Below are 26,918 nucleotides of genomic sequence, written 5' to 3' on the forward strand. Positions count from 1 at the left end.
ATGTGCAAGAAGTCACATAAATATTAGATTTTTCAAATAAAAAGTCATGTTGACTGTGCATTTCTATAAGAGGAAGCGGCCATTTTCAGTCCATACAAAATGAAAAATATAGCAGTTTAAATAAACTGGGTGGGACTTGGTGGATTTCACTGTAAGCCACACCCATGAATGTGACCAGACATGAACAATATACTTAGTATCATGTAAAAAAAAAAGAAAAAAAAAAAAGTAACCTCTATGACTGAATTTTCTGACAACCACCTGGATGCACCACAGGGGTGACGTTTCAAAAGTGGAGATACAATTAGAAAACTGTAGCAAAGTGCCTGTGACACAGATACAGGGTATAAAAAAAAGAGTATGTGGTTTCATAGAGGTCAAATAGGTTGGAGATTGTGTTGATGATGTGATTGCTATGTATAAAGATGGTAGATAGATAGATTTATCTTTAGTTAGTTTAGTTTACTGCATAGTAAAGATGTAGCAGATAACTGTTTACATTTACAGCCAGAAAAGTGCTGTTATGAAGAATCAACAGAATATAGGGTCCCTAAAAGGTTAATAATCATATTGATTGTAAAACTGACACACATCTTGAGACTAGAAGTAAACCAGACTAAAGAAAAATGGGAAAGACATAGAAGAGTAAAATAAATCAGAATATTAGGAGAAAAAGTGAATGATTAAAAAAAACAAATAAAAAATAAACATTTTGTCTTGTATTGTGATTGTCGAACATTGCAAATCTCTCACTGATAAAGATTTATGTTAAAAAAAATGACAACCCAGTAAAGCAAGCGTTTTTACAAATAAACATTTAATAGTGCATTCATAACAGTGGATGCCTTCACTTGTTTGCATATCAAACCCATATAAATTTCCAGATAATAAATTAATTTGATAAAATTGAATGTACAATTTGTCTTTACTAAAAACAAAGATACAGGAAGTGGACCTAACAATAGCAACACCTGCAGACACAAAGCATACTTATGACTGTTACAGTGGATGGCAGTACAGTATACTGAACAGGTGTTGCTGTTACTGTGTCCCCTCCCTGTTGAAGTAGTGTATAGCAGTCCTGTAGTGCTGGACTGTGACCAGCAGAGGGAGCTCAGGCTTAAACGGTGAAACCTCCCAGTAACAGACGCCCGGTGGGCAGACTGGTGCGCAGAGCTGCTTGTGGTTCGCAGCTGGTTCAGTGGTGAACCTCTGCCGCCACTGAAGCATCACTCATCCAGTAACAGCTTCCTCTGCTGTGTTTGAGCACATCTGTCCCAGCACATCAGCCCTGACTCTTTACCCACAGATTCAAGAGTCCTGGTGCAGAGCCGGACCCGCCCCTCCTGCAGCCGGAGGGGGAGGAGGGGGAGGAGGGGGGGTCTCAGCAGCTTCACTCAAGCATTTTACTGACACTTAAGCGAGAGGTCAATAACGGCTGTGCTCGTCCGTTGCGGTGACGATGACATCCATCCATATCCGCATGGAGACCGGATTGGAAGCCACTAGAAAGAACAGTCGGTCGTACGTCTTCACACAGAAGGTCAGACTGGGCCGCGGAGACTGAGGAGAAGAGACACAGTGAAGAAGTAGAAGAAGCAGCAGCAGCAGCAGCAGCTCTTTAACATGACTTAGGGGTTTTTCCTTAGTGGCAACTGATTTGTTCAACATTTGTTCAGGATCTGCTCCAATTGCTCATTTGATGGCTTTGAACATGACTCTCACGCTTCTGTCTTTACTTTCCAAAGAAGCAGATTGTTGTTGATTCATTAATATTAGCATTAATATTAATTCAATATAAATCTAATGTTTTTTTACAACCACTTGTTTTTTTAAAAGCTTGCACTAGTAATGATTGATGTTTTATAGTCAGACTTGCACCAAGACAAGAACATGACATTTTCAGAACAATCATTCAACAATCAACTTTTTCTTGATTTACTTGAGCACTTTCACATTTGTTGAAAAAATCATGGTGTAATGTGAACCTACAGTGTAAAATAAACTTTCTACTCAACCACACTAGTGATACCTGATATCCCCCTCTGATTTCTAATAATTACAGGTTATTTGTGTTTTTAATCCTGTGTTAATCCACCTGGTGCATAAGCCATCTGGAGATGGAGCAAACTCAAAGCAGTATAGCAAACTGTATGTCGTGTAAACGCGTAACACATGGGAAGCGGCCTCTCATCACATGAGGCCTCAAGGTGATTCTGAGCTGAAACAGCCCTTTAAGTTCAGGAGACACAGGATTCATTATAACATTGTATAAAAAGAGCGCTTTGGGATTCATGACCAAATGATACAGTGACCTGCACGTCATGTAAAAGACTCCAGGCTTTTCACTATCACAGAGACCATGGATTGGATTGTAAAAGGAGGATTATTTCAATGAGAACTCACAGATGTGGCTGTTCGTAGATGGTCGTAGTAAACTTCTTCTATTGCCTGGAAGTAGATGACTCCCTTAAGCTTCCTCTCATCACAGTCTGCAGCAAAGGGAGGGGCAAGTTAGGAAAAAATGTGGTTAGGACACACTCAATAGGAGTCTATGGATCTACCCAATACCCACTCTGCAATTTACTTATGAATGTGGCATGTGGCAGATACAGTAAATAAACATTTAATTAATATTTATTACAATTCTAGTTGTCTCTGATGTAATAGAGAGACAGAGATTCACACAGACAGAGGGGTGGGGGCTGGAAAACAAAGTTACTGTTGTGAGATTATCTGAAAGTGTCCCTGACAGGCTTTCCTTTATGCAAACATGTGGTCACTGTGTGCACAGCGGCCGGTCTAACCTGTATAGTAAGCTAGTCTTCTGTGATCCATGTCGAACAGGAACCATCTCTTCTTCCAGGTCTTGACCCTCCCCCCTCGTTTGGTCAGGAAGCCTGCGCAGCGTCGGGGTGTCATCCGCAGGTCTGTGCAGCCGGCCACACCGTGACCCAGAGACTCCACGTGGGCCCGGAGGTCGAAGTTCGGAGAGAGGAAGAGGGGCAGGCTGCGCTGCTGCAGGGACATGTGGAGGTTCAATGTGTTTGAAAAGAGTTCCCATGGAAGGTGAGAGAAGTGTTTAATCATGGTTATACTTGATTCTGAGTCCTAGACTGAGCATTTGGTAAAAAAAAAAAATCAAAAATGGATAATAACAGACTTTCATAATATTGGACATACTGTATCTGTTTGTGCTTTTCTTGTACATGTACTTAAAACATGTGCTTTATCTTTTCCAACGCACCCCATAAACCTGTCTGATTCAAGATGCTATTTCAGATATTACCCACAAACAAGGACTAAATATTGATCATTTAAACACAGAGACACAATGTACTTAAAAATGTAGTTTCGTAAAAAAAAAAGACATGGGTTGGCATTGAGAGTCTGGCAATACAGGATAGTTGCATTATGGGAAATGTAGGATATAGTATTTATAGAATGAGTTAAAGAAACCCTGATAAGTTTGCTTTTGGTTATAAAAGAGTCTCATATTAATGTGGATGAATCTACGTTACCCACACTTGTTAATGGGTCCATTTTCCATAAATATATCATTTTGTCTTTTCGGAGGCTCATGGGAGATGTAGTGTGAAAACACTTCGCTTTCCGAAACTGTTTCATCTCTGAAATATTATTCCTTAAATCAATCACCTGCAGTTGAGACTAACCAACTAGAACTGTTCTAGGAGCCTTTCATGCTTTATGGTTGTCATTTCATACACACCTCTGGGGAGTTTGGGGGGGAAATGACCTTTGGTTGCTCCTTTGGTTCAGGTTCTGATGCTGGTGCTGGTGCTGGTGCTGTTGCTGGTTCATGTTCATGTTCAGGTTCAGATTCAGACCTCTGTGGTGTTTCTGGCTCCACTGGTTCTGTTCTGGGAGAGTTCAACTCTCTCTGTCTTCTCTCCTCCAACAACAGCCGCCGTCGCTCTTCCTGTGTGCACACATGAATCACAGGAAATGATCAGCCATCTTACCAAATGTGTGATTATGTGTTGCACTAAGGAGACTTTTATAGATATTTACAAGTTCCTCCCTTTCCTGTTTCAGACACATAAAGTCAAGTGGTGGCACATCTTTCATTCTTGGCATTTTTCAAAGCTGCAAACACGCAGTACAAACGTCCACCTATCTCCACCAGTCTCCTTGGGACCATCGTGTGCAAGCTGGGTGGGTGTCGGTGATCAGACAGCCGTGCCTAATGCAGTGTGTTGCGGCTGATTCGAGGTGCCAGCTAGTGTTTCCCACGGCAGGTGACTCACCCTCTCTCTGAGCAGCCTCTCTCTCTCTGCCTTGGCTTCTCTCAGTTTCCTCTCGATCTCCACAAGATCCAACAGGCTCGGGCTGCACAGAGGAAGAGTTACACTGAGTCAGTACTGACGGGAAAAGAGTCACTGAAACAACCTATCAATCACGGCTGCCATTATTTTAGTCAGTGTAGGCAAATTTAGTTGGAAGATAAATGTGGTTGGTCTAGTTTTGTAGTTTTGGACATCGTCAGCACCTTTAGCAAGCTGTTTGCTGAGATCAGGAAGCATGTTGGCCATACTTCAACACACTAACATGACTGGACAAACAATTGTTATTCTACCTTCTGTCTGTATAACTGCGCTTATGTACACACAGTTATTACTGACAATTCATGTGTGCTCACTTTTAGTTTTACCTTCAAATGAATGACTTGAAATACTGTGTAATACTTGTGTAACTAACTGAAAAACTACTAATGGTTGTTGTTGCAGACATGCAAGGTGTTTGTTCCTTTGTGGAGTGGAACATTTTTATGATTATTATGGCCAAAACTACCAAAGAGGACCCAAGTTGTTAATTTTTAATCTAAAAAGGACGCTTCACATATGCAAAAATTCTTAAATCTTAAAAACAAGGCAGAAACTACGTCAGTTTCTGCTGTTCTATGTAAATCTTTGAGAATTACACCTTCAACGTCAATGAAATTTAAATTACAAGCCACTTCTCGTGTTCATCAAATGAGAAGTGAAGTAACTGACCTGGCAGCACGAGAGCTCGTCGTACTGTTACACGGGGTGAGGAACCCGCCGCCGTTGCTCATCCCAGGTCTGTGCCCACCGTTGTGTCCGTTGCTGAGCCTATGGGAGGGAAGCGGGGAAGTGAAAGCCTCTGGCGTCTGGCTGTCTGGAAGCGTCCTCACCAACCCTGAGAGGAGGAGGAGGAGGATGATAGAGGAAGACACATGAGAACGACGAGATTCAGTCAGAGCAAGTGGCTTTATGTAAGGTGTGGGAGGAATAATGCCAAGTGCACGAAAACGATAAATCTCATGAGATTAATTTTCCGTTACAGTATTCAGGAACAGATTACTGCAGGTGAAGGGGAGGCAAGATTTGACATGACCTCGCACATCAGGCTGTGTGACAGTTAGGTGTGTGTGTGTGTGTGAAAAACAGATACTCTGAAGAGGCTCTGCGCTTCTCCTGCTCGTCCGGTCTGTGCACTAAATCCTGCTCTTGTCAAAAGGTAATAACAATCTGGTGACTCTACTGACACACCTTTGATTTGCCTAAAAGGGAGGGAACTGAACAAACAGTCGGACAAAATGAGGCCATGAGAGAGAGAGCGAGTGTTTATTGTTCTACATCACCGCGCTCTCTGCTTAAGCAATCAGGGGCACAATAGAAAAACCCAAAAGGAGAGTGGCTCACCCTGCGCCGAGAGCGGCCTGTCGCTGAGCCTGTTGTTGCGATGTGAGCTCCGTCTTCTGGGCAAACTGGTGCTGGATTCTTTGCATGGCTCCTTCAAAATAAAAGCACAGAGTGTAAGTGAGACAAATGCTTCAATTTAATCTCAAAATCGTTTTAAACAATGACACAATTAGTCTTGAGGAAAATTGATCTGCAACTTTTTTCAACACAGATACTCTGCCTCTTTATTGTCAACATTAGCTTTTTGTTTTTGAGTTTTGGACTCCAGGACTGACAAGCTCAGACACCTGTCCATAATTTGTTCACTATTTGTAAATTGTAGCCCTTTTGTTTCCATGGTGACAGATTGCATACCTGTGGAGGCTTGTGGACGGTCAGAGGGGAAAGTGACATCATGCAGGGGGCAGAGCCAGTGATGTTCGACCAATCAGTGAACGGCTTCTTTTCTTTGTGAACCTGTGGGAGCACATTAAATTTAATTTGAAATTCCATAACGTATCTTTGGTTTGGGAAAAAAAAAAAAAAAAAAAATCAGCAGCAAGGTCACAAACAGCAGCAGCTTAAATGAGCCATAGCGGCACTGGCTGTTGGAGGCTGCTGAGTTAGACATACCACATCAGGCTGAGAATGAAAAACTCCACTTCCACGAGGGACCGTAATGAGTTAAAAAATTATCATCGCCTCACTATCTTTCCCTCCCTCCCGGCTTGACTCACAAACACATGAGCAATTCAGTCGCCACATGCAGTCCAGTGTTTAACCCTTATCTGTCTCTATCACCACTCTACACTAGCCCTTACCCACAGGGAATGTATGAAAAGTGAAGACTTAAAAGTGTTTTCTCTTGAGATTTAGCTCCAATCTGTGAGTAAAATCACTTGGCAACGCTTCCTGAGTCCCTTGTTACCACAGAGAGATTCAAACAGATTCATTTTTCCAAAACTATCTCATGTAAATGTCATTTTCTCTCAGACACGATGAACTCCAACAACCATTAAAACCACATGCTGCACACAGTCATACTGTAGTCACACACACTTGGTCATGTTGTCTGTCACTGTCTTGTCTCTCTCTCCTCCTCTGTGCTGCCACTCCCTTCAGCCCCCCCCCTGCCCCCCCCCACCCAGCCGTCTCTATTCTGTCATTCAGAGGAGCACATGATCTCAACATTGATGTACTTTTCTTACAAACACAACTTAAGCCATGCAGATGGATCTGAGTGCAGATTGTGTAGCTTACCACTCGGTGCAGGGATGTCAAACCTCACCTCCCGGCTCTCCTTCTCTCCCCCTCACACATCCGCACGCACTCACATGTACACACACATTCACAAACGCTGCACCCTCCCTCTCATTTCTCACTCACTCCTCCCTCTATCCCTTCCTTCCCCTCCCTCCTCACCATCCCCCCCCCCTCCTCTCTCTCTCCAGCTTTGAGTTGAGCTCTCTCGTTCACTCTCTCCATGTCTAATTTGCTTTTTCTTCATCCACATCTTGTCTCCTCCTCGTTTTAACTGGTGCGGTCAGAAGTTTGATCAAAAGCAAACCGCTGGCTGCGCGATAAAGTCACAGCACAGTTTAATTAGTGACTGAGTAAAATCACATACTTTGGAACAGCAAGTATTCATAATAAACACTGATAACACATGGTGTGGGCTGTCCTCTAAATTTTAGCCACAGTCATGGTATGTTTTTGATAAAACTGAGCTGAAGCCAAGTGAAGTTGAAAAGACTGTGCAGCAGGATTTTTCACCACTTTTAATGGAGCGCTGAAAAGCACTGAAAACTGAAGTCAGGACTTCATCTCAAGAGGCTCACCTTGTTTCAATGTGCTCCATGGGTTATAATTCTGCTACATGGAGGAAATGGGAAATCACTGAACTAGTTTCCATCATTAGTTAACTTGCTAAACCTGTTTTAGGCCAAGCGGAAAAAAACACTGACAAGCTACAGGTGTATCACCTTGTAAAGTTGATACGTGAGGGAAGGAATGAATCTAAACATCCCACAGATATGAAGTAACATCAGTGTTTATTTGAATCCATCTGCCTCTTGATAGATTTAAGCCTAACATTAACTCTTCCAGCTCCTTATTTGTCACACACCAACTCTTGCTATTGTAAGTTCTCCATTATGTACGTCAGCAAGTCATTGACTCTGGACATCTGATATTAGGGTTGTGCTCTTTAAAGTGTCTTTGCTAAAATTAAAGCCTCCTGATGTGACAAGTTGCCCGATAACTTAGACATCTCTTGTACATGATAAAAAGAAATTTAATTAATGACTGACTTCCACCAGAACCCCTGGGAATAAACAATATTTAAAGGGACAACGAGGAGTTTTGGAAAAGCGAAGCGTTTTCACACTACATTTATGAGCCTCCGCACGCACCGTGAAATTCTTTGACCGGAGCAAGACAGACTCATGTTTTCATTCATCAGTAATTAAAGTCAGAGGTTCAAAGAGGTTCACATACCGTCGTAGTTCCGACCATAAACAGCGATTCAGCGGCGTTATTCTCATGACTCGCCACAGAATGATATATTTATCGAAAATGGGCCCATTAACAAGTGTGGGTAGCGTAGATTCATCCACATTAATGTGAGACTTTTTTTATAACCGAATAGAAACTCCTCGTTGTCCCTTTAACAACATAGTTGTCTCTACATACCTTGTTTAGATCAGAGAATCAGAGATGATGATATTAGACATTGGTGTTCTGAAAGCTAAATCATTTCTAATAAACTCAGTCACTTATGGTCAACACTGGCAACCCTCTTATGAGAATCTCTGTAGATCAGCTGAAAACACGCCCTGATAATGTCAAAGAAAATAATTTGAAAGAATAACTGCCAAAGGAAAAAGCCTAACTCACTGAGCTGCATCACTCAGTCAGTCAGTCATGGACGTTCATGGACACAGCGTTACTCCAGTCTAGGGAAATGACACCACACCGCGTCTTCTTTGTGTAGTAAAGACACTTATAGCTACCATTCATCTATATGTGCTTGTTTCCAAGCTGTATCAAACATCACTGACAGACTAATGACTGACTCACCAAAAATGAAAATATTGTCATTTTTTTATCAAGTAGCAGTGTAGTAGTGGTAGTGTAGTATATAAAGGTCAGAGTCTCTTACTGTTTGAGTTGTGTGGACGAGTTCTCTCCTCTCTTTCTTCAAGGCGCTCAGCTCCCTCTCCTTCTCCCTCTCCATCTCCTTCAGCTCTCTTTCCAGTTGCTGGACTCGCTCCTGAAATTTCAGAACATAATTCCCGTCAGCGTGGACTGCCATATGGTTTCTCCTCCTCAAAACAAATGTCCCGTGCTGCTGCAGCCGATTCATCTGGCTGGCCGGGGTTGACTTAATCTTTTCATTATGTCGTGATGTAATATGAGGTAAATATGCCTGATTTGGCAGCGCGAGTGTTGTGCGAGGAAATCCAGAGCTCGGACTTCAGTCGATCTCTTCAGCCGGGACACAATGCAAATCACACATCCACTTTGCAAGTCAATAAGAGGCACGAGCGACAACAGGGCTGAGATTGTAACTCAAAGAAATGATATAAAATCAGCGCCTAAATATAAGTCCAGACAGACACACAGAGGTCTTAGAGATGAGCTGTCCTCTGCAGCGAGGCCACGCTGCAGCTGAGTCAACCACCATCCCTCTCACACAATCCCTCTCTTCATCTCTGCACTCCTCCTCTTACATATTCAAGCTCAACAATCTCACCATCAATCTTTTGTCTATATTTCTATGTTCCCTGGGACTCCGACATGAATGGAAAAGCAGCTTTTGGGACTTCTTCTTTCAAAATGTAAACAAAAAAGATTGTTCAGAACTCCTCTTACTTTCTTTCTTTTTTTAAAGTATATTTTTTGAGCTTTTTTTTTTTTTAAATGGAAAGCACAGTCGAGAGCGAGACAGGAAATGGGGAGAATGACATGCAGGAAAGGGCCGCTCAATGCGGGATTCAAACCGGGGTGCAGTGAGGGCTGTAGTTTCAACACATGGGGTAGCTGCTCTACCAACTGAGCTGATGACTCCCACCACAACATCACTGAGCATTGTGGTTTCTAGTGAAATGTCCTATCAGAGGTCCTAGCATGGCTGTAGTAAACACCACAGCATCCTCATCTCCTCTTCTACATATCAGAATGAGTAACAGCCTTCGTAAATATGACTCAATAACACAAAGAATTACATTGTGATGAGAGCATAAAACTGCACACCCTCATGTTGACGGATTGTGTTCATCCAATTCTGAGGCTCGGTCCCTGGATTAGAGGATGGAAAGTTGTACCCAACAGTCAAAACAACTGCTGAGTCACAGCCATTGTATTCAGATCCCACCGATAACCAACTGTAATCTCAATGTTCAACAGAATAATCCCCATTATCTTTTTAGCCGTGGCTACATAGACTTGCTCCAAACTTTACCAACCCCCCTATTCCCCCCTCCCCTCCTCCTGCTCTCGTGTCCCTCTGTCTTGGTCTTGGCTTCATCTCCCACGGTGGCCTCTGATGTAATTATGCTCATGTGACAGCGTCAGGGTGATGCTGGTGACTGTGAGGTAACAAGTTCATGTTCATGTCAGCAGTTGGGGCGGGAAGGAGGGCGGGCAAGTCTGAAACTGCAGTGACAACCATGGACTGTGACGGGGAGAGCATGCACAGCGCGCGCTCATGTGTATGTGTGTGTGTGTGTACTCTAATTCCCACCCTGACTAACCATCTAATGTGTCATTAAGTCCTTACAGCCCAGTAAGTTAATAAGCACAACGTTTACCGTGCTACAGCACAAGAATAATATCTGATGGCCGGAATTTATAGCTTTGGTATGAAACACTGACAATTCTGATTATTATAAGAGGAGCATATATTTGAACTTTAGAGTTCACTTTGACTTTCTGATCTGTTCCCTCCTTATTTTAACTCTCATGAACATATCTGACTATAAGAAATAACAGAGGTGGAAGTAGGTGGGTGTCTGCACAAGACAAAAGTAGTAGACGTCAATAAACACAAATAGTGAAGGAAACAAACTTGCATTAAGTCATTTGACTTTATGTAAGAGAGAGTTTTAGATACACTTTTAGTTACACTTCTATCAAGACATCATGGAATCTTGTTTAGCATTGTGTGTGTCCATGGTGTGATTACATTTACAGAAACATTGTAGAATAATAATCATAAATGCACCACTTGTCTCTGATCCAATCTAAATTCTTCTAAACGTCACTGAAGAGTTTTTTTTTTTTGCGATGTTGAATTTTTATCACACAGCAGTTAGTTCCTGTCACTTTCTCCACCTGTCCTGACTCCGATGTCACATATCTGTATTGACGGGAAGTGTGTGAAGGTTAATGTCGCGTCAGCCGGCGAGTGTAAACACTGAAATGAGGCGCCTGGCATGCAGATAAGCCGCAAACTGGTACAGCACGTCGGACAGCAGCTGGGAGGTTCTCTAAAACTGATTGTTTACCTGTGCCTTGTGGACCACATGCTTGTGACAGGAGATCTCCTTTTCCAGTTCCCCTTCATTCCCCCCATTCTTCTCGTCCACCTTGCTGTCCTCCTCCTCATCGAAGCCACTCTCTCGCTCCAGAACACGAAACTCCCAGTCCTCAAAGGCCCGAACAGCTGCCTCCATCGCCTCCTTCTCCTGCAGCAGAGACAGAAGAAATAAAAGATTTTATTTTAATAAAGTTTAAAATACTGGAAATCTATGTCAGAATCGATTAGTTTACTGAAGGGAATTTATTTGACTGTTCGTGTTCACATAGAATTAAAGTTGAGGTTTTGGATTAAAGATGTTACCTTGACCTCTGAGAAAATATAAGAAAATCATTGTTATTATTTTTAGATATGTTTTTCTTTTCTTACTGTTTACGAGGAATATAGATATACATCTATATAGAAAATAAAATATAGAAAGAAATATGATAGTGTTTACAGAATTTCTTGCTATGTTCTACTACATTTTCAACAATTCTTATTTTTATTAAATAAACCAATTTGTACATATTTTTTCAAAAAACAAACTTATGCAATCTAGAAAAGCATAACAAAAAAATGATAAAATGCATACCGAGCAGTAACTGTCAATCAAATTTTGTATGTTTGAACCTTTTCTGTTTTTCCCAGTGGTGTTACATTTTATGTACTTATGTTTGTATGTCATTGCCTGTTACAATAATGTATATATATATATATATATATATATATATACAGTATATGAACAATGAACTTGTGCATTCTTTAGTACAATATTTATATTTTTACCAAGTTGTGTGCATCATTTTCTTAATTTCATCACTGATTTTGAAGGACTTTATTAACACCTTCAGCAGTGCTTCATGCCCAAGCAATAATAAAAAACACATTTTCTGCACAAAATCCTGCTACTGTGCAAAGACGAGAAGATTGACAATTTAAATTTTCATCCTAGATGTGTTCATGTGCACCAACATCCAGATGTTGCCTCAGTGTAGTGTTTCTCCCCACACAGAATCCAAGGCCTCAGTACGCTACATACTTTATTCAGACAGAAAACATCAAATGTTTATTTAGTGTTCAGAGAAATAAACTTCCAGTGATTTATATTTCTGGGAACTTGAACCTGATCCTGAAGAGCACATTAAAGTGTCAGTACAAGTAAAAGTAAGAACTCATAAAGCCTTTATGTCTCACAGGTGCTGTCTTTTCTCTTTTACAGTGTTTATTCTATAATCCTGTGTAAGTCCACTATTTGTGTGCCTGTGTGGTTTTTTTCTTCTTGTGTCAAACCTGTTTCTAAAAGCTCTGTCAAAATAAACCTGACATGTCACAACTTACAGTAACAACCTGCTGCTGCTGGACTTCACCAAACCCGTCATTAAAACAATGCTTTTTAAACAGAGCGAGCGGCCTCCCACGTGTTCCGACACATTTACAAAAAAAAAACAAAGCGCATCCTAAGTGCTGTGTGTATGTGTGTAAACCTCTAAGATACCAACACATCAGGTTGAGCAGGTACTGAACAAGCTTCGCATTGTGCAGCTTAAGAAACCAACATCATGTAAAGGAGTCAGCGCTGATGACAACATGTCGACATGTTGGCAAGTTTTAAGTTTCATTTGGACAGCTGCCACCAACATGATCATCATGACATCAGATCCTCCAGAGGACTTAGAGACTTAATAGCGTTGGACAATAAACTGTTGATTGTTGCCTGAAATGATAAATATCCAAACATGTGTTTCAGGCAATATAGAAACCACCATCTTTATGTGTTTCTACATTTAATTTACCACATGAAGTTTCTCAAAAGCAGGAAACAGACGTTGGTTGTTTTTGTTCTGGTTTAAGCCGAATCACTGCTTCATCCAATAGATTTTGTATTTGGGTTACGTCACCTGGCTGGTTTGATTTCCATGATTCCTAGGAAGCTTATACACATCAGGTTACAGCGCTCAGTCTGTTTGTGTTTATATATTTCCACACAGAAGTTTCCAGTGTTGCGTCGGCATTAATGATCGATCCCTCTGATATATTTTGTGGATGTTTGGACAAAACTGAACTTTCCAGGTCATACTGTACGTGTGGTCCTCACTCAAGTTTCCATCAGTGCTGCATTTCTGATAACGCTGTGTAAGGTTTGTATTTCATACGGGCACTCACCTGCTGCATCTGCAGGGTCGGCTGCTCTCTCTGGCTCTCCGGCTGACTGGGGATCAGTTTCTCCTTCTCCTCGCACCTCCTCTTCAGCTCCTCCACCCTGCGTCTCTCCTCCTCCAGACTCTCTCGCTCCTGCGGCGGCAGACGTGGCGAGAAAAGAGTGAAGCAAGAAGTACAGTCATCACCTCATTTTCTCAAGCAAAACAAAGACTGTTTCAAAAGGGGGGGAATAATAACACTTCCATTTCACAACCGTGTTTACAGGTTTTTTCCAGGATAACATTTATTTTCAACCAGCGCTGTCCCAGAGCCTCTGACATCCAACAATCATTTCATGGGAACTGATTTATCTTTAAAAGGATCTCGTGCTGATGTTAGTGAACTATTACCGAGCCCACACGTTTCTGTACAATCCCTTAATCCTACTTTTTCTGTTGCTGTGATAGTGATCTCCACACTGAGTCATTAAACGTGGCATGAAAACATATCAGTCTAGTCTCAAAGAAAGAAATTCGGTTGGTCAGGAATCACAAAGACATGATGCAAATCCATCATGTCTGCTGCTGCGAGCATTGAAAGAAAACGCAAAAGATAATATATCACACAGTATTAAACGAGTGTATCCTACCTTTTGTCTGTCGGTGTGTCTGGGTTTGTCTTTCTGTCTGGCCTCGAGCTGTAGAGCCTGCAGCTTCTGTGTGTGTCTGTGCAGCTGGTTCCTCTCCGTCTGCAGCTCGCCCTGGAGCAGGGCGATCTCCAGCTGCAGCTGCGAGGACAGGAGACGCGACTGAGCTGATTCACATTGACCAGAGCTTGAGCAAGTCAGAGATATGCATTCCTTTACCGTGACTGTGGCGACGTTTGGAAAACGGCCGTGGAGATTTAGAAATGCAGACTTCAGCAGAGACGCAACTGCAATGACTTTAGTGTTTTTCCCTGAACGCTCTGTGCTGCTTGTTAATTTGTTGCAGCAGTCATGGTGTATTTCAAAAAAAAAAAAAACACACACACACAGTACTAAAACTTTAACCACCTGTTGTGCAACAGATGGCAACATTTCTTCTGCTTCATTCTGATTATTGTCAAGATCGATTCATCTTTTCGACTGATCGTCCATGACACGCCAAAAAATGGTGGATAAAGGTCAGTTTCTCAGAGCTTGATTCAGATCTTTAAATAGATCTTAGGTCTTATATAATCAACAGTAATAAAACCAAAGATTCATTTAACTATCAGTCATGCAAAAAGCTACAGATTCCTCCTGTCAATCAACTTGCTTTTCTACTGATTGCCTTGACTAATAAATTTACCTGTTTCAGTGCTAATTCCTTCACTTGTCTCCGCCACATTTCTGTCCCTAATTCACACCACTGCATGTTTTTGTGCCACGTTGTGACGTCACAACAGCCGTCTAACACACTCACCCCGATCTTTAGTTCCTCCTTCTGCTGGTCGATCTCTGCGATTCGCTGTTGGAGCTTTGAGGGCGATGGCAGGATCCGCAGTGAGCCCACATCGGACTTTCTAATGCAGGACTGTAAAATATAAATGGTTAAAAATGAGGATTATGTCACAAAGCGGTGAAGAGTTTAGTCTAAAAATGTGGTGCGGGTCGCTGGTTCGTCTCACATCCAGGAGTTGAGTTCTGGGTTTGGCATGAAAGGAATCTGCGAAGTTCCTACATCGCCATCACCACTCACTCACCTTCTCGCTCTCAGTGCTGCTGCTCTCTGTGTCCGACTCCGCCCCCGAGGAGGCGGGGCTATGACCTCCGGCCACTCTGGCGATCCACGGCGGCCGTAGCCCCTGCTGCCACTGGCTCCCGGAGCTCTCCATGTTATGTTGGGGCATTTCTGAACGGGCCGAGACAGAGGAGGGAGTAATGAGACGTACAGAGCAGAGGGAGGGAGGGGGGTGGGGGGTCTGACAGACTTTAGTGAATATTGTGGTAATCTAATCTGCTGCATGGTTGAAGGCGTATAGTATTGGGAGGTGGATCAGGTGACGGGTCACAGAGGGGATATCACGGCTAAAGTAAAACTGCACATGCACTTTACAAAAACACAGAAGCCCTGGTTCATGATGGAGAAAACACCTCTCAGTGAAGTGGAAGAGGAGAGAACACAGGATGTGGGTGGTGGTCTGTGGTTGGTAATTCAGGCTCTTTCTCTTAGCAAAGGTCTCTGCATGTGTGTGTGTGTGGACAATAGCATGATAAATAAAAATCTTTTCTGCTGCTTTTGATGTGCATCGGCAGAGAGACGGTGAATCGCTGAAACGCTACAGAGAGACATCGGCCACAAAACTTCTGCAGAAGATCAGAACAGACTTTGAAGTACTTTCATGTTGTACGTTTTGTTCTGTGTGTCACATTCATGTTCTGTTATACCCGGGCAAATATGATTACATAGTGTTTACACTGGTCTACATCAAAGTGTTTCCCAGCCCTTGGGAATACATTAAGCCTAAAGGCCTATATTATCCTGCTCGCTTTCACCCTCATCTGTGTGGCCTGTCTTTACCCAACAACGTGCATGCTAGTTGATACACACACATGTGTGTGCACAGACCAAAACCAATTTGTGGGAAAATACTTCTGATTCCTATTGTCCAAACCATTTTCCCACCATCTTCTTCCCCTCGGCCCCTGTGCCCTGCCTGGCTCTTTGTATATCCATACCTTATTAGGCTGCGGGGGAATGCAGGCAGAGATAAATATACAGCAGAGATATGAGTGAGGGCTTCCAAATAACGACTGGCACACTGACATCAAGAGACAGACAGAGAGAAAGAGAGAGAGAGAGTGTGCCGGGGAGAGAAGGGGAGGCATGGAGAGAGGGAACAGAGAACAACAGGAAGTGTAGAAACGTCAGTGGGTGAGTCTTGTGCTGCTTCACAGAGGCTGCCCATGGATATAGAATATGTTAATGTTCCCAGACGACACGTGGTTTCATATCAGTGTGCGTTTGATGGTGATCTGATGTGTTGTCATCAGACCACCACTGAGAAATTAAGTTTACCGGTTCATCATCCACACATTAAAATAGAGATCTGTATCTATAAAATGAGCCACAGAAGCTTGTTTGTGGAATGCCTCCCTTTATAAGGACAGGATGGTCTGTAAACAAGAATAAACAGGAGGTTATTCTTAACCATTTTATTTTATCTGACCTTAAAGAGGCCATCGTAAAGGTTATTTCTGCTCTGCGACTGATGAAGCAAAGACAAGAGTGCTGAGTGTAAAGAAAAAGTGAAACTGAAATGCCGTCACCGTTCTGAAATTGAACGGGATCAAGGGCCAATGTGTAACACAGTTTGATTCAGGCAGTTAGAGTATATGATGTTGACACACTAAAAGTACCAACACCAGATATAATCATGCGCTCCAGATGCAGAGTTACACAACTACCATATTATGGATACTTTCAGTGTATATACCACATTAGTGGCTGATTTTACCAAAAATGGTATTAAAACCTTTTCACAGAGACATACCGACATATTTTTTAAAGGAGTAGTTTGTTTTCAACACACTGAAACTGCTGTTTTTATGCTCCCACACACTTGAAAAGACACTGACCTCAAGTTTGTCTTGTAACAAGCACAGCTAAGAGGAAAAAAACGCTTCCAGGATTAGAAAGTGAAAACAAAATAGATGCAAAGAAAAGTTAGCTTCACCTCATGTACCACAGTGCATCAGTGTCAAAATAATAAGACTTTACTAGACACATACCAGCCAATAAGGGACGTGCATTTTCATTTATGCATGGTGTAAAGGTCGTGGAAAATACTTCATTGGCTGGAAAGTTAAAAATTGTTTTGGCTTTAACTTACAGAAAAGGGATGAGATAATGCTCAGTGGTTTATAATACACGGTACTATCCTTAAAGGGATAGTTCAACATTTTGGCAAATTGGCCCATTGTCATAATCCCTATAGTTTTAGGAGTAGGTTTGTTACTTTTAATTGTCGGTGCAAGCTATTTTTAGAACGGCGGAGCAGAGCCGCGAGCTGCTCAGAACTACGCTACGGAGGCTAATGGGATTTCTTGGTTTCCCTCATCAAACTCATCAAATAATCCACCAACTCCAAAACGCTCTGGTGGACAAGTTGTGACCTGCACATTCACCACGCTATGAGATAATAACTCGGGGGCAGTTTTTCAGCAAGCAGTCTCTGCATTTGCCTCGGAAACAACTCTTATTGTCACATAACGTTTCCGTTATTATCTCATAGCGTAGCTCTGAGCAGCTCACGGCTCTGCTCCGCTGTTCTAAAAATAGCTCGCACCGACAATTAAAGGTAACGAACCTACTGCTATGACTATAGGGATTATGGCAATGGGCCAATTTGCCAAAATGTTGAACTATCCCTTTAATGCAACACACATGACAGTGACACTGTGGAGCCAAATAACAAAAAAACAACTGTTATTAAATGGTGTGTGGCCAAATTTACAGACTACCACCACAGTTGTATTTTCATGCTGAACTGGCAGAGAGCAGAAGTTCAAAGGTCTCATGTGCGCCAAAGACACCACCCGTCTCTGATTCAGCATCTCTGGAAACCACATGAAAATATATAACTGCTTCACCGTTTGTGCTGCTCCTAATATTTTGTACCGTGGTGTTTTCAGATCAACTGTGTCCAGAGGAAGCCGGCAGCATCCAGGGAAAACAAGACAGACAGAGAAGGAGAGCTTCACACTGAGTCACATTATCATCTAAACAAACATCAGTGCAAGCATTTGACATCTGACCTGCAGCTAAAGTCCATTCAGATACACTATCAAGCAGTCAGGAGCGAAAGAGAGAGAAAGAGAGAGGAGTAAAGTCCATACTTTAATGTTAACACAGTGGTTTGTCAAATGCAACAAACAAAAGCCTAAAACAAACACATTAAGCCAACAAACCAAAATAGAGTGAAACAGTCTGAAGAGCAACAACTATGGATTAAATGATGCAAAAAAAAACAAAAAAAAAAAACTCAGCAGATGCAAAAAAAAAGAGGGCGAAGTTCATCCTCAGAGACACATCAAAGAACAAAACACTGTTCTGTTGACTGCAGGGAGGAGAGCGCCTCTGGAGAAAAAGATAGCAGACAGGGAATGAACAGAGATGCAGTTCAGCATTGAATCTGTGTGTGTGTGTGTGGGTGTGTTACGCAATGACCTCCCATACCCTCAACTTCCAGACTGATCCTAGAATACTTGGGGACTCCAGTGTATCAGCCCACGACGCTAATTATCAGCCACAGATCAGCAATAACCAGCAACAGCTGACTTGCCATAACACAAACACACACACTCACACTCCCGAGCGCACAGTCAGACCACTGTGAGAGTTATGCACGTTGGAAAACACAACTGAACGTTGCTGGTGTCGTATTATCTCACATCAGCAAAGTCTTATCACCCCTCGCTGCGCTGAAGTTTCTGCCTCCTCCACTCATTTCACTCTAATCTCAACTCGGTCAATAGTCAGTCGGTGTCCTGCTGTATGAAGGGATGATATGCAGTAAACAGCACTGTTGTTTTAACTGTTTGATGATGCACACATAGGAATCCCACCGTCTACAGAGACTGTCTGCCACAGTCCACGACTTATCCAAGCATTTCATAAGCTGCTGTGTTGTTTACTACGTGAAAAGCAGGACAAAAGACAACTTTTCAGTTATCCCTCTTAAACACATCGAGTAAATACCAACTGGATGATGGTCAAGATGAACAAAGCTCCTCTCATTTTAACAAAAAAAGTGTTTGTTGTGTTAAATATAGTACAGTACAGTGTTCCCGATCAACAAACCAAGGAAATCTAATGTAGAAATCATGTAGCGGAAAAAAATGTCTTTGCAAGTTGAAAATCTATTTTTTTCTTTTGTTTTAAAGAGAGGCTCTTGAGAGTTGTTTACTGTAGCTCATTAATGACGAAATCTTCTCAAATTGTTATGTAAACCTTTTTCTAAATGTAACAATTTTCAGTTGAAACCTCAGAAAACCATGAAATCGGCTGAAATGGTGTCATGGGATTTTACAAAAACAACAGACCAGTCAAAAATATTCTTGAAAAAAAAATGTTTTTTTTTTACTTTGCAGTACAGAAAAATTGAAGTGCTTAAGATAAATGCATCTGATGTATCTATCTGAATCTGAATGTATATCACTGAAGAGGTGATGCAGACCAGCAGATGAAAACATCTGATCTGTGTGAAGCAATGAGGAGACTGTAACCTGCAACAAGACATGTAACATGTTCATCATGTTTTCTGCATCATATTTTTACTTTTCTAGGTTTGACTGACAGATCTAAAGAAATACAGTACAGTAAAAACGTGCTCTTCCTTTTGGACAGCAATAGCATAACAGTATTTAAGATTAACTCATTAAAACATTTACACCTGTGACAAAGTACTGCACCAAAAGCAAGAATTTATAATGCAGTTAAAATGCATATCTTATCTAAGCCTCTTAAATGTCAACTTCTTTCAAACCCCACACCTCCAGTTTGCACTTTCTTTCCAAAATATATCATAATGTAATATATTATAATATTGCTGGAAAGACAATCGACAGCTTAAAAAAAACACAACGATCCAATTGTTTTTCATCCTATGCATTGTCAAAATCTGATGCCTACATTACCCACAATACAACTGAACCTCCACCTGTCTATAATGCTAGTAGTGGTTAATGCAGCCTGTAGCCTATGGCCTCAGAGAGTTTATTGCAGAGCCATAGAAGACGTGACACTGGAACAAAATACACGTCCCCCTGTTCAGTACAACTGTGTTACTGCCTTTGCAACATTGTTAGTATGTTGTCAGCATGTGTCTGACTCATTGACCCACTGAAAGCCTGGCCTTTACTTATTTAAAGTTTGGCCAATGTGATCCTGAAACAGCACACAGTGTAATGCAGCTCCCAAATAGCAGCAATAACACCCAGCAGCCCTCTGAAATGACCTTGTCCCCATCAGGACCCCTCGTCGGTGAGCGGCTAAAAGGAAAAGTGGGGCTAAGCATTGTGTACACAAAACCATAAAGTCAACACTGACAACAGCTATATTCCACCAGCTTCATACCGGACAAAGGGGCTCTGACAGTGGCGCGCTCTGAGCGGGCCTGAGCGCCGACTGCTGCCTGTCACTATACGCTGAGGACAAGGGCACTATAGGGAAACATGTCACACACATGGAGCACGTGAGCTGAACTCGTAAAGAGGGAGGGGCAACGTACAATGCAGAATGAAACCACAGAGGCCATGTTTGTGGTCAAGTCGCTGTCAGGTCACTCAAAAATCAATGGCCACAGCAGCATTTCATTACATATTAATGGAGGTTTTTTTTCTTTTTAATTTGCCCCCTTTTTTACTGGATGAATGGCAAGTGAACTAACCGAGCTTTGACAGGACTAATCTCTGGGTTACTAATGTACCACCAGTGTAGACAGGCAGCGTGTTTTACAGTAGTGAAGGGGGGAACATCTTTTTAAAAAATAACATAAATTTGCTGCCTCTTTAAGCCACAAGGAGAATATAATTATTATATTTTCCTTGTGGCTTAAAGAGGCAGCAAGTTGATGTAATAAATATCATCCAAGTCGCCCAGCAGTCAACAGAGCCTATGGGCATGACGCAAAGCATGTGATGGTTTCATTTCTGACTCTGCCCTGGCAGGCCCACGCAGAATCTACAATCTGGAAGAAAATAAATATGTAAAAGTTGTTAATAGAAAAGTAGTGATGGCTCCAAAAACTCTGTCCATCACAAATAAATAAAAAATCATACTTTCAAAGTTATTTTGGGGTCTTTCTGACTAGTGGCAGGGCCTTGCCATTGCCATAGTTACCCCTGTAACTTTGGTTGACTACTCGGCACCTTCTCACGAGAACATGTATCGCTTCACGTCACACACCAACATCAACACTTCACAGCTAGCTACTGTATGAGAGGATAGCTCTTCTCAGTATGTTTGTCATGGTGGAGCTGCTGAAGTATCTAAAGAAGACGTTGTTGCAAGGAAGAGAAGAGCCAAGCTAGGGACCGGACAAGGGAACTGGCTTTTTCTTGTTGAAAGAGCTCGGAGAAAAGACAGGATGTTGTTATGTAAGACTGATGCTGAAGTCGTCATCTTATTGCTGGACTATCAAATAAGGTCTAGTTACATATGGGTTCAGCTTGACAACAAAAGTACAGAGTTCACTATGTGACACACCTGACAATGACACCATAGGGCTCAAATAGTTTCAGTCGTGCTCACCTCAGCGTACGTTCACCCTGACCTTGAACTACATTGTAGGTTACTGCAGTATACACGCTGCCTTGCCTTAAAACACAGTGGCATGACATTGTGCAGAGGGTTATCTGAAATCCACATGACACAATGTTTCTTTAATTCCTCTAAGTGGTTTCCTCTCATCTGCAGAGGGCATGAGACCAAAACTGGATATTAAGCCATGTGAAATAGCGGGATAAGGCACATATATTTCTTTTATTGACCACAATTATAGGCCGTGGCTTCAGTTAAACAGACCAAATCTCCAGGCTTTTAAACTTTGTGTTCAGTAGCAGGCCTGACATCATCACATTAGTATCTTATTGCACACCATGTTTCCAGAGAGCGTAAGTAATTTTCCCATTTTTATTGTCAAAGTGGAGACACAGAGGTCCGACGTTTTGCCACTTTCTTGCTCCGTCTGGCCTGGCTGCGCTCTGGCTCTAATCAAAGAAGAAGAGAAAAAAAAAGTGCTCTCATTTTAGGAAAATGAAAAACAACTAGTTTGTATAAAAGGGGAAAGAATGGCTGCAATGGTTTTGTCAAATTACAGCAAAGCTTGTGCTGCATTATAAATCTTTATGTGCAGTCATTTTGCTCCCATAAAACTGATATTATGGCCCTGCCTGTGTCTGTGTGTTTACATCCTGGGCTACTAGCACAAACTGTCATCTGACGGATGAAATGCTGTGGACTTCCCTGCAGCGACCTCTGGACCTGCTGCATGTGGCTCCTGCTGGCTCGGCGCCTGAGGAGCAGGAAGCTGTCATCACAGTCCAAGACCGTGAGCAGGAAGAGCAGGTGAGAGGAGGGAGTTTAGGCTCTGACACAGCTGTCTCTCTCTTTCTGTGAGTAAAAGTGACAAATCCTGGCCGACACCTGGGTGACAACGCCTACAACAAAACTAATCATGCAGCAAACATGCAGGTTGGCTCAGTGTCACCTGCAAGAAAACAGCAACGGCACAGACCTAGAAATTCTGAATCAAACCATTAATTTATGATAGTAAGTGTATGAAACTGATGATTTAAAAAAAATAAAACACTTTACTACTGTAAACTAAAAGCTATTGTGGTTCTTTCTGGGCTCATTCTGTTGTTTCGTGGTGTATTCCCCTGCATTCCTGTGGGAAATGGCCTGATTTGCTCATGTCACTTTTAAATGGTTTGCAGAGACTACAATGGCAGCTTTATAAGCACAAGATTATTCAGCAATCTCCATCATCAGCTGTACATGTCAGGTCCTGGCTTCAGTCCCACAAAGTCAACTCTCAGACTGCTTCCCAGATCTAGAGGCTTAAGGATTAGGAAGAACCTAGTAGAGAAAGTTGATAGGCCCAGATACTCATGGTGCAGAAATCGGTATATTACTCCTTTTTATAACTAGCACAAATAGAATAAAACTTTCAGGACTATAAATAACTTGTTTTAAGTGATATGAGCTGGGGTTTTTTCCCCACCAACATTCAAAACTGTTAAAAAACAAGCAGCTGTAGCTACAAGCGGTTAGCCTATCTCGCATAAAACCAAAAATGTCACTAGTTATCTGATCATACAGAATATCTGATGGCTGCTTTCAGTGCTTGACTTTTTTTCTTTTGCTTTACTTTGAGCTTTAGACAACATTCAGTCAATTCCAGAGAGTTATGAAAATGTAAAACCAGATATGCACAAGCTCAGGTTTCTCTGAAAGACGAGTGAAAGGCACCCTGGGAAGTGTAGGAAGTGTGTACATCTACACTTCTATAAAAAAAGTAAACAAACTAGAAAATAGAACTGAATCAATCCTCTCCTATGTTTGGTTTGTTGCTTTCCTTCCTGCAAATGGAATATCTTTTAGCTTATAGACTGTAGGTTGCAACAAATAAGTGATTTGAAGACTTGACAGATTAATCAGCAGTGATGCTTTGCAGCTATTGAGCACACTGGTACACTCACTCTCTTGTGTATTGCTGAAGCAGATGAATAACACTGAGCATTGTGAGCGTTATTAGTAAGATGTGCTTTTCTTGCCATGACAAGTCAAAATGTTTGGTGTGTGCAGCCCAGGCGAAGCACAGCAAACAGCACAAACAGAGAAAAGCTGGATTTTCTCGTCTTTAGAGCAACACGACACATCGATCTGCCTCTAAGCTGCAACAAGGGAGAGAAAAATCTGCACTGATGGAAACAACAAGCGCACCAAATGAAGGTGTGACGTGAGAAAATCAGTCAGGACCCTGAGAGAGATTCCTTCAGCATGAGTGCATCTCCGGGAGCCGTGATGCAAGAAAAGAGTGATCCATTAATGACAGTCTAGGATGCAGGGCTCAGACACAGATTTGTCCAGCGCTGAACAAAACAAGATGTATGTGTATGTGTGTCTGTGTGTGAGAGAGACAGAGAGAATAACTAAAAGGCACAACTCCCCAGACAGCAAACCCTCCCTGCAAGGCAATCTCCCCTCACAAGCCCTCCCTGGACCTGCACTCCCACCCACTCTGTTTACCCTGCGAGTGCTGATGGCAGGATAAAAGGCGAGATATCCCAGGGTCATTGTAAACAAAAGAGGGAATTTTATGTAAACTGAGGTTACTGTCATGGGACACGCTTTGACTGAGGAACAGCTATTTAGCTGAGAGAAAGTTAGGCTACTGTGAATGTTTCTACAGATAAGAGATGAAGAATCTCAATTATGTATTTAAACCAAAGGGTGGGATGAAACATGATGGATGTGCCACTGAACCATGACTGTGTTTACGATCACTGCCAAAAGAATTCACCTCAGTTTCAAGCAGGAGGAGCCCTTTGGGTTTCTACTGTAGCCTAGATGCTTTTAATTTCAGGAAGCTGTGTCAATTCCTCTTTTGTTATGGGCACAGAAGCTTTAAAAAGTAGATGTGATCCAGTCCACAGGAGAGCACTGACACACACACACACACACACATGACAGGGCTTTCATTTGAACTCAAGTATACTCCCCCGTGGGAAGTTTGTGGGTTTTTTTTTTTGCTTGACATCTTTAACAGGAACTGCACAGGCTTTATGTAGCTAACCTGTATTGGAGGATAGGTCCGACAAAGAAAGCGGAAATTAAGCAAATAAACGACTCTTACCTATATGTTTGATCCTCAACGACAGCAGCTGTGGGTCCTCCGGCTCCTAACATAGAGCGGCCAACCCGGACGAAATGAAAGGGGGGAAAAAAGAAAGAAAGAGGGGGAGCCAGCGACTTTCTTTCCTTTTCTTTTAAAGCGCTTTCATTTTCAGACACAGCTCAGGTTCGCGGAAAGTTGTCTCGACTTGAGCGGGTTGTTTCAGGCTCCTTATCTCCTCTGTGATACTTTTATCTTCACCTGGTTTGATTCAATCCCTCCCAGGACCAAAAAAAAAGCTGCGTGTCTGCGTCAACAGGTGAGACTGAAGCTCAGCATGTGGAGGAGGCGACGACGGAGGCGGGCACCGACTAATAACACATGTGGTTTGTGTTGAAGGCGTCAAGCGAGCTCACCGTATCCTTTTTTTCTTTCTTTCTTTTTGTTTGCTCCGACACAAACTTCACCGGCCGGTTTCTACTGTGTCCCCTTCAAGTGCCCGCACCAGTGTGAGAGTTTTCTATTCTGGGAGCAGACCAAGCTTTTCTCATTGTGGAGTCGCTCAACTAAAAGAGTCACACAGGCTGCCTGCCAGTGAACTGTGAAGTGAAAGCCCACTCATGTAATGTAATGACAAACTCTCATGGGACTTTTGTTAATATATTGTAGCGATATAGCTACAGTCCATGACAGAAGGGGGAGGAGCAGTTTTAATACATATTTCTATAGTCAACAAAAGTAGGCTATTTTGGTCCTGTTGGTGGTAGGCTATGTCCTGCATTTTAAAGCTGTGTCATGGTGTTGCTTCAGGTTTTTTTTTCTTCCTCAGTGGGACTATTTTTTCTCTTTGTACACTGCACTGATACATAAAAATAGCCTCCATGTGCTGAGGCTTGTGGCTCAGAGGCCTCCTGATCCCTTCAGCCCCTCAACCTGTGGCTGGTAGCAGCACCTACAGCTCCATCCATAGAAATTGACTTTAAAGTGACAGCTGCATTTATTCCAGCCACATGCTACAGATGTTGCCTGAATTATAAACTTTATGAATTATGGATGTCTCTGACTTTCTCTGGAAAACAACTTTATTGATTAGATATTAATAACCAATCAGCATTTACCACTGTCTGCCACACTCCCGCCTTTTGTGATGCTACAACTGCAGCACATAATATATCTTCATAACTTTTATGGAATTATAAACTTGGCCAATACAAACAATCTAGTAATTACAAAGGAAATATTTTCTTTGCCCTGCCTTAATTAAAGCAAACGGATCGAGTGTCAGAAAGATATTAGTCAAATACAGCCTCTACATAACTACAGTAAACAGTCCAAACGGTGCAGCAAGAACAGATTTCACTTCCTATTCAATCGTTTGAAAAATGGAACAAGACATATTGTGGATTTCCAGTTGAGAACCGACCTGCATAGACATCAAGCAGTTTGGCGCCTGAAAACTTAAGTAACGCCCTTCAAATTCCAGATGGTTTGACAGAGTGGATGACTGACTGCTCACTGAGGAAATATTGTGTCCATCAGTCTTCACTGAATCACACAGAGGAAATAAATACAAGCGTTGTTGCCCCATACAGTATCCTCTCATACTCTATCCTTTAGCTTGTACATCTTTCCTGTATCACTCCACCAGAGGCTCTAATCAGACAGACAAATCACCAGATGTGCACTGAAAACTAAGACACTGAGCGATGTCAAGAATACAGGTTTCTAAATTGGGTTAACAAGGAGTCTAATGTCTGGACCCATTTTAGCAACATCCTATGTACAACACAGGAATAATGTGCTCAACTTGATACTGTAAAGCCCTTAGAGAATCATCAACAATAGAAATTAAAGACACCAAAGTCCACACAGGATATTAGTACTAATGTAAATACACTTGATACACATCAAGGAGGTGTGACTACTATTAGAAATCCCATGACCTGGATGACTGAGTCTGTGTACACAGCGCTTTAAGAAAACTTGAGTAGCCTACCACAAGCACATTGTGAGTTCCTATGGCAGACTTATATTGATCCCAGCAGAGATTAAAATACCGTAAAGCATTAAACAGTCACTGTAAACTCACCACTGAGCAGCACAACACTGTAAATTCCTGTAGAAATGTCAGTGACACAGGGAGATTTAGCAAAACGTTTCACTTGTTGTCCACGTTGTGAGTGAGCAGGAGAGGGTTACACTTAAGATATATGGAAAGTTGGACCCTT

At 42.1% G+C, this 26,918-nt stretch overlaps 1 protein-coding gene across 3 annotated transcripts; it reads right to left on the minus strand.

Annotated features, from left to right (window-relative positions):
- Positions 1-799: 799 nt before the first annotated feature.
- phldb3 (pleckstrin homology-like domain, family B, member 3) lies at positions 800-26,918 on the minus strand. Of its 3 annotated transcripts, none has more exons than XM_085802311.1 (15): positions 26,780-26,918; positions 15,052-15,200; positions 14,772-14,882; positions 13,976-14,113; positions 13,351-13,479; positions 11,174-11,353; positions 8,827-8,937; positions 6,042-6,143; positions 5,688-5,778; positions 5,016-5,181; positions 4,269-4,350; positions 3,731-3,940; positions 2,808-3,018; positions 2,407-2,492; positions 800-1,563 (listed from the first exon to the last, which is right to left on the minus strand). In XM_085802311.1, exons 2-15 carry the CDS (start codon positions 15,196-15,198, stop codon positions 1,429-1,431), a joined length of 1,899 nt encoding a protein of 632 aa, XP_085658437.1. In that variant the 5' UTR covers positions 15,199-15,200; positions 26,780-26,918; the 3' UTR covers positions 800-1,428. The 3 variants fall into 3 exon arrangements, with proteins under 3 accessions (XP_085658437.1, XP_085658438.1, XP_085658435.1); XM_085802312.1 differs by lacking the exon at positions 26,780-26,918 and adding an exon at positions 24,712-25,289; XM_085802309.1 differs by lacking the exon at positions 26,780-26,918 and adding an exon at positions 24,706-25,287.

This window comes from Trachurus japonicus, chromosome 16 (genome assembly GCF_045865225.1).
Source record: "Trachurus japonicus isolate A0001 chromosome 16, Traja_1.0".
Classification (NCBI taxonomy): Eukaryota; Metazoa; Chordata; class Actinopteri; order Carangiformes; family Carangidae; genus Trachurus; species Trachurus japonicus.

What these genes read in the sequence shown, in the direction of transcription:
- phldb3 (XM_085802311.1), bottom strand. Translation starts at nt 15,198, where the DNA reads ATGCCCCAACATAACATGGAGAGCTCCGGGAGCCAGTGGCAGCAGGGG. An exon ending in GCAGCACTGAGAGCGAGAAG is followed by an intron (nt 14,883 to 15,051) that starts GTGAGTGAGTGG and finishes TATATTTTACAG; the next exon opens with TCCTGCATTAGAAAGTCCGA. An exon ending in ATGTGGTCCACAAGGCACAG is followed by an intron (nt 8,938 to 11,173) that starts GTAAACAATCAG and finishes CTGAAATTTCAG; the next exon opens with GAGCGAGTCCAGCAACTGGA.